This window comes from Ciona intestinalis, unplaced genomic scaffold, assembly GCF_000224145.3.
Source record: "Ciona intestinalis unplaced genomic scaffold, KH HT000115.2, whole genome shotgun sequence".
Lineage (NCBI taxonomy): Eukaryota > Metazoa > Chordata > Ascidiacea > Phlebobranchia > Cionidae > Ciona > Ciona intestinalis.
In genome coordinates, this window is record NW_004190437.2 from 1 (window position 1) to 8,659 (window position 8,659).

Here is an 8,659-nt window from a genome sequence, read left to right on the forward strand (position 1 = left end):
TCTAATGCCACCCAAGTACAAATAGAATCAACAGCCAATGTACTTCAACTCCTGACAACCAAACCCTCACTTACAACAAACGAAGCAAACAAAGTCGTCACAATCATCGATTCAATCGTCACAATCATCGATTCAATGGCAACCACAATGAACCATACTGTAAGGTTATAACTATAGGCGCCAAACCTGGGGTGGCAGGGTGGGCAGCCCAACCCTTGAATTTTCTGCACTGCATTATTCAGTAAACATTACAACCAATAAGTTAGTTTTGTTTCACAGGATTGTGTCTCTAACTATCCCTGCCTCTCCTGTGTTTATAAAGTATGGTGCCTATAAGTCACAATACACAATACGACATTATTAACAACAATACCCCAGGTGACTGATGCTTTACTAACAAGCATAATAACCACTGTGTCCCACATCACACACCTGCTAACAACACCATCTATTCTACATGATGTCAATCTCCTCACGTCATCAGTGCAACTCAACGACCAACAAATATATTCCATTCATACGCCAACTATGATAGTGCAGGTAATAAGTGTACCTGTATTTTATTCACAACAAATTTTGAGATCATAGTCATAATCTTGTTTGGATTTGATAAAAAATTCTGGGTTGACATTGTTAAAATGTGTGTTGTATAGAAATCTAACAGCAGGGTAAAGCTACTGTCAGCCTGAAACCAAGGTGTTAAATATGATGTCACCCCTGTTTCAAAAGCAGAGGTTACATGTCACCCCAGGCATCCATAACCCACATGGTCATTAACTGCTTTACATAGAGAAATACATTAGAGGTTCCAAGGGTTACATATGGGTTTATGAAAATACCATGATCGGTGCAAAGTTACACAACCCCAAAATGTTCAAGAACATCTGTGTTATACCTTCCATAGTTGCCCACCATGCAAGGATATATAAGTTACCTCGTACACCCCGCAGATCCAAGACACCAATGCAGGCGACCTTATATTCTCACCCAGCCTCACCACCACCAATACATCTGATGCAAATATCTCTCCCATCACCGTAAACCTACCAACCCCAGCCAATGGTAGAGCTTCATTCATCTTCCATACAACATCACAGTTGTTTCCATCAAAGGACAAACCTGACCATGTATGTGGATTATATTGTTTTATTGGATATTTATAGTTTATTCTAATAAGATTTTTATGTTTCTCATGAATTATAATCTCTACATCGTATTTTAGGTTTAGCAGTCGAACTTTGACACACCACACAAGGATATATAAGTTAAATTAATTCCAACCATAATACTCAGGTTATATCTGTGAGTTTGGGATTAGGGAGAGTCCCTAACCTGAAACCACCGCTGGTATACTCGTTAAACAACGAACGGACACGATACGGTCGAGCGAACATCCCTGGGACTTTAGAGGTGGGTATAACGCAAACATGGGGTTGCATTCTATATATTTCATAGGTTTGCAAAATGCAATACAGTAGTGACTAATTGAAAATATGTGTTCACTCCAGCAAAAATAGCTGGCAACACTATAAGAGTGCATTGAAATCATACAACACATAAGCAATAGTAAACACACAACATCAAATCAGTGTAAAGGGATGCTGGTATAATGTTTCTATGTTGCAGGCTAACTACTATAGACAACGTTGTGTGTTTTGGGATTTTGCGACATCTGATTGGTCAAGTGAAGGTTGTGGACTTGATGTTACTAAACAACCTCCAACTTGTGAATGCAGCCACCTCACCAACTTTGCACTGCTTGTTGTAAGTTTAATATATTCAATAATCAACCACAAAGTTACATACGTGGTAACTTGGTCACATGCGGTGATATATAAGTAACAATCATATTATCACAGTCGGTTAAAAAGGTTCCTGCAGACTTCGCTTTAGAGATCGCAGGCAAAGTTGGATGCAGCGTTTGTATTGCAGCTTATGTCGCAATAATCATCATATTGTTGCTGAACAAGTAGGTCATGATTTATTCACCAAGGGGGTCTAGGTTCGATTCCCGGTGTAGGAACTTTTTGTTTAGTTGTGTGGCACATTGGTTATATATCGCTTGTATCATACCCAGAGGTTACGGGTTCAAGGCTCGAGGCTGCTACCAATATGGGCGTATGTGTCCTTGGACAAGACACGTTAACGACAATTGCTCCAACCTGGTGGTCACTAATGGGTTGTCCAAATTGTCAGCCATACATAAAAAACCCAAAAGTATATTCACCTACAAAGTTACATCTGTGGTAACTTGTAAGCGGGCACGAGATGAATGAAACAGAACACCCGTGTTATAACGACTGTCGTTGCCCCGCCATGCGAGGATAAATAGGTTACATACGTGGTAACTTGTAAGCGGGCACGAGGTGTATAAAACAGAACACCCGTGTTATAACGACTGTCGTTGCCCCGCCATGGAAGTTACATACGTGGTAACTTGTAAGCGGGCACGAGGTGTATGAAACAGAACACCCATGTTATAACGACTGTGGTTGCCCCGCCATGCGAGGATAAATAAGTTACATACGTGGTAACTTGTAAGCGGGCACGAGGTGTATAAAACAGAACACCCGTGTTATAACGACCGTCGTTTCCCGCCATGCGAGAATAAACCACACACACTTACCATGCTTAAAACCCCAGGAAAATAAGAAACAAAACGAGCACAAAGATCCAGCTCCATGTTTGCTTCAACCTCATGGTGGCTTACTTGTTGTTTATGATTGGAGTCCCCAGTGTTGGCAACAAAACTACGTGCACGATTGTAGCTGTCCTGTTGCATTACACCTTCCTTACAAGTTGGTTCTGGATGGGAATCTACAGCAACAGATTATATGTTTGCCTTGTTAAGGTTTAATGGTTGGATATTATAACGTAGATGTTGTTGCTGCCAGGTGTATTATAAAGAAATCTTTAAAAAAAATCCAATTTTATTTTCGTCTTTTTGTAATGGCAAAACAAACATTTGCTAAAAGATTTTTTTAACAAAAAGTATTACTGTGTAAAATTGTTTTTCTGGTTAAAAAACTTGTACTTGATTGGACCAACGTGGAGACATACAGCGAGGCATCATCAGGATGTAACAAAATGAACTTAATCACCAGAACATCTAATATTAAGTTATGCCTGGTAGCAACAACAGGAATAATTAAAATAAACAAACAAGAAGCTTATAATGCATGTCATTATTAATTTAATGGATTTATTAAATTATTATTTAAAACAAACTAGAATATCATACAAAGCTTGAAATGTGCATGACATCATTACGATAGTGTTTACTTCAGTTTTATTCACCGCTGCTACGTTAAACAAAATATACCGGCATTCGACAACATTATATATTATCGTGATTTGTGTGACGCGCACATTTAAACACTCGTCATTAACATTCCTGTGTTTTCTTGTGTAATCCTTCGTACTCGTGTAAGTCCTACTGTTGTGTTTTAGTGAGACAAAAAACAGTGTAACAAAAAGATTATATGACATCATAATGCCGATTGTTCCATCACAGGTGTTTCCTCGTCCAACCACCAACTACACATGGAAATCATCTATATTTGCGTACGGCGTTCCGTTAATTATCGTGTCAATCAACGCAGGGTTAACATTAGGTGTCCTGGATAAACAACGAGCTAATCATGACATCATACAAACAAGTATGACATCATAATCAACTTGTGTTGTCATAATTAAAAATAGGCTTAATGTTAAGGATGCCTTGGGGGAATGCTACAATAAATTTTGATCTAAATTTCACCTCAATTTTAAAACAGAGGTGATATTTTGTTATAGCACCCCCTGTTTTTGGCCCAAAACAGCTTTTCCTCTGCTACATATTGTCAACCCTGATTTTTAACTTATGTTTAACTTAACTTTGCTATCATCCATTCTTGTTCCCAGGCAACCCACAATATCTTCCCCCATCTTATTATAGAGCGGACAACGTATGTTGGTTGCACAGTTGGTCCCTCTACTTTGGTTTCCTACTGTTCGTTGGAATTATTTTGTTGAATAATTTAGTCGTGTTTGTCTTGGTGTTAAACCAGCTTTGTTGGCGTGAGTCTGAGGTATTATGACATCATAAACATATTATGACATCATAAACATATTATGACATAACCTTACTTCTATTTATCCCTTTCAATACGATAAATTAATTAAAACAACAAAGCAACAAAACAACAATAACACGCTATGGGTAAAATTGTCAAATAAAAGCTTGGTTTATGAACCTACATATGATATAAGTCAACTCGTATTAATACATATATAATTAATAACAAAATAACACCTTAATACATATATAATAATAATTGCAAAAATAACACCTTATGACATCATACTAATAGATTCGATCGAGTGCAAACAAACAGAGGAAATCCCACAAAGTAATGTTGGCATGCTCCATGATATTTATGTTGGGTCTTACATGGATGGTTGGCTTCCTTATGGTGTTTTCAACCAATGTCGTTTACAATAAAGTTACGTCGTGGTTGTTCACAATATGCATTACTCTGCAGGTAACCAAGGGGGGTGTTTATCTTCGCATGGCGGGGCAACGACAGTTGTTATAACACGAGTGTTCTGTTTCATACACCTCGTGCCTGCTACGAGTTACCACGTATGTAACTTATTTATCTTCGCATGGCGGGGCAACGACAGTCGTTATAACACGGGTGTTCTGTTTCATACACCTCGTGCCCGCTTACGAGTTACCACGTATGTAACTTATTTATCCTCGCATGGCGGGGAACGACAGTTATTATAACACGAGTGTTCTGTTTCATACACCTCGTGCCCGCTACGAGTTACCACGTATGTAACTTATTTATCCTCGCATGGCGGGGCAACGACAGTCGTTATAACACGGGTGTTCTGTTTCATACACCTCGTGCCTGCTACGAGTTACCACGTATGTAACTTATTTATCCTTGCATGGTGGCAACGACAGTTGTTATAACACGAGTGTTCTGTTTCATACACCTCGTGCCCGCTTACGAGTTACCACGTATGTAACTTATTTATCCTCGCATGGCGGGGCAACGACAGTCGTTATAACACGGTGTTCTGTTTCATACACCTCGTGCCCGCTTACAAGTTACCACGTATGTAACTTATTTATCTTTGCATGGCGGGGCAACGACAGTTGTTATAACACGGGTGTTCTGTTTCATACACCTCGTGCCCGCTTACAAGTTACCACGTATGTAACTTATTTATCCTCGCATGGCGGGGCAACGTCAGTCGTTATAACACGGGTGTTCTGTTTCATACACCTCGTGCCCGCTTACAAGTTACCATGTATGTAACCTATTTATCCTTGCATGGTGGGCAACGACAGTTGTTATAACACGAGTGTTCTGTTTCATACACCTCGTGCCCGCTTACAAGTTACCACGTATGTAACTTATTTATCCTCGTATGGCGGGGCAACGTCAGTCGTTATAACACGGGTGTTCTGTTTCATACACCTCGTGCCCGCTTACAAGTTACCATGTATGTAACTTATTTATCCTTGCATGGTGGGCAACGACAGTTGTTATAACACGAGTGTTCTGTTTCATACACCTCGTGCCCGCTTACAAGTTACCACATATGTAACTTATTTATCCTCGCATGGCGGGGCAACAGTCGTTATAACACGGTGTTCTGTTTCATACACCTCGTGCCCGCTTACAAGTTACCACATATGTAACTTATTTATCCTTGCATGGTGGGCAACGACAGTTGTTATAACGCGAGTGTTCTGTTCCATACACCTCAAGCCTGCTTACAAGTTACCACATATGTAACTTTGTGGGTGTGATTTTTATGTGTGGCTGACAATTTAGACAACCCATTACTGACCACTGGGTTGTAGCAATTGTGGTTAAGTGTCTTGCCCAAGAACAAAAACGCCCCCAATGGTAGCAGCAACGAGTCTTGAACCGTCCATCTAACAATACCAACACACAGGGCATTGTGATGTTTTATGTGACATGTGTTCGTCGTAAAGATATATTAACCACATGGTGGCTCCCTATCGGCCGAGCATGGGCGGGCGTGTACGACTCTATGAGGTCACAATCGAGGGGTTTATACGATGTCCAATTAAACATCTACGATGGAGACACGACGAGTGTGATGAACCAACTTGATGATGGTGAGGTTGAGGAACAACAGGTTGAACTTACCACCTTTACGAGGGTTGGAACCTCCAAGGTCACAGATGGTGAGTATGGAAGGTTGGAGTGAAAATACATTGAAGGTGGATATGGTTGTTGTTACAACTTCTAGACTCAACCACTTAAGGAGTGAAGATGCATCAGTGGCACTGATGTAGCCAATGATGTGTAATACTAATGTAATGCTTGGAAAAACTTTTAAATGAATGCAACATTTTGCAAAAATGAGTAAAATTACAGTTTTTCTGAAATGGAAATTATATACTCAGCTCAGGTTGTTCCCAGAATTGATGTGTTGTAATATCTTCTGGTTAAAACAATATTTGTACTTAAAGTTTAAATGCAGTGTAAAAAGAGTTTGCGCAAAATGGATATTCTGCTGTTGTTGTTAATTATATATAATGTAATGTAAATTATATTCTGGTAAAAACTTTAATATTTATTATACCAACTGTTTCTCATTATCTGGCACCTTATGCTCGCTGTTGAGTTGTGCAATATCATGATATTTATTCTTACATCTTTATTTTAAACTATTATTTAAAAACAGTATTGTAGATACTTTGCTACTAAGTATAACGTAATACTAGAAATACCTATCTCGGTAATATATTAATTCTATCGTTTGTTATTCCATGAAATTGCCCTTACCACTTATTTCTAACAAACAATTGCAACAAAGGGTTTATTGTTCTCAAATAATAAAGATTGTAAACTGTATTGTTTGTTTGCATTGTTAAAGAACAAAGACATATATTTATTGAAAAAGCTACAGATTGTGATGTGATTGACCTTGATTATGTAACATAACTAGGATAAAATTTAAAAGAAAAGAAATTATTTAATTATAGGATGTTTACAATTTTTAATATATTTTTTATATTTATCTCTTTAAAATACGATAGCGAAGATCAAGTTAATTAAAATACCTAAAAATGATTTAGCAGCAAAACGACAGTCGTTAAAACACGCTATTGGTAAACCTACTTGCTGCTCGATGAAATGAAATGAGTTGTGGGCGGAGGTGGTTTCCACTTCCATCTGCCGTACTCGGCTCGGAACCGTGCGGCCCTAATGTGTCCCGAACCCCACCATGCGAGGATAAATAAGTTACATACACGGTAACTTGTAAGCTGGCACGAGGTGTCTGACAGGGTGTTTTGTGTTCCATACAACTCATGCCCGCTTGCAATGTAACTCTGTGGGTGATTGTTTTCTGTATAATGGCTGATAATTTGGACAACCCATTAGCGACCACTGGGTTGGAGCAATTGCCGTTAACTGTCTTGCCCAAGGCACATACGTTTACAATGGTAGCAGCGACAAGTCTTGAACGCACTACCTATTGGTGACAGGCAGGCGCGCTAACCACTTTATCACGGTGTCGAACAATAAATAGGTGGACACTATTTTTTAAATAATCTGATCTTTTATTACATCACAATAACATTCCGGATCGCAAGTAAAACTTGTTGTTATGTAACAAACCATATTATGATGTCACAATAAACCTGTGCTGAGTCATGTTGTAGGTTATGATGTAATAAACCAATTAATTATGACATCATAACTACAATCTAACTTTCATTGTCCTCTATGATAAAACAATGGAATAACAATCAAACACACAATCAATTATGATGTCATTATTGAGAATTTCTTTAATGGAAAATCCCAATTGTTTAATGTAGATAGATGGTATCCACCCTAGTGACTTTACATTCCAAATACATGATTATATTTTTACAATAAATACAAAAACATGAACAATAAAAACACAAAAATATCAACAGGTTTATAATGATGTGTCATCGACCATTTCTGCCGTGTCATTTTGTGCCGTGTCATCTTGTGCCGTGTTATTTTGTGGTGAACTTTTAGCTGAATCACGATATTGCGAAACATCTGATTTCTTTGTCATCGATGTCTCGTTAGTTTGCGAGCTACCACTCTCCATAGATATCATATAATCTTCCCCCGGTCGGCACATAGAGGTCAAAGGAATCCACCAGAACTTGAACATATCTTTTCTTCTGATGCAAACAAAGTAAAACACCAACAAGCCCTGTGGTATAATGCCAGTTACATGGGGGTTAGGTCTTCTTGGCCAATATATATGAATGAATGAAAGACACCACAAACTGCACCAAAGTTCACCTGTACAGAAGTAGACACCACAAACCACACCAAAGTTCACCTGTACAGAAGTAGACACCACAAACCACACCAAAGTTCACCTGTAGAGAAGTAGACACCATAAACCACACCAAAGTTCACCTGTACAGAAGTAGACACCACAAACCACACCAAAGTCCACCTGTACAGAAGTAGACACCACAAACCACACCAAAGTTCACCTGTAGAGAAGTAGACACCACAAACCACACCAAAGTTCACCTGTACAGAAGTAGACACCACAAACCACACCAAAGTTCACCTGTAGAGAAGTAGACACCACAACCACACCAAGTTCACCTGTAGAGAAGTAGACA

The 8,659-nt window shown here is 38.9% G+C and overlaps 2 protein-coding genes across 7 annotated transcripts in view; one reads left to right on the forward strand and one right to left on the reverse strand.

Moving 5' to 3' along the window:
• Window positions 1–7: 7 nt before the first annotated feature.
• Window positions 8–6,904, forward strand: LOC104266614 (adhesion G-protein coupled receptor G7-like). The gene is made up of 11 exons (XM_018815876.2): window positions 8–159; window positions 379–540; window positions 951–1,127; window positions 1,294–1,410; window positions 1,627–1,764; window positions 1,860–1,969; window positions 2,644–2,851; window positions 3,515–3,659; window positions 3,904–4,070; window positions 4,353–4,523; window positions 5,959–6,904. Exons 1-11 carry the CDS (start codon window positions 136–138, stop codon window positions 6,235–6,237), a joined length of 1,698 nt encoding a protein of 565 aa, XP_018671421.2. The 5' UTR covers window positions 8–135; the 3' UTR covers window positions 6,238–6,904.
• A 672-nt stretch (window positions 6,905–7,576) lies between these two features.
• Window positions 7,577–8,659, reverse strand: part of LOC100184723 — a 12,366-nt gene continuing 11,283 nt past the window's right edge. For 2 of the 6 annotated variants that reach the window (XM_018815877.2, XM_026838780.1), the window contains one exon: window positions 7,577–8,232. In XM_018815877.2, coding sequence (XP_018671422.1) covers window positions 7,963–8,232 — 270 coding nt within the window. In that variant the 3' untranslated portion in view covers window positions 7,577–7,962. Of the gene's footprint in view, window positions 8,233–8,564; window positions 8,605–8,642 lie in introns of all 6 variants that reach the window. The other 4 variants (XM_026838776.1, XM_026838777.1, XM_026838778.1 and 1 more) reach the window with 4 other exon arrangements.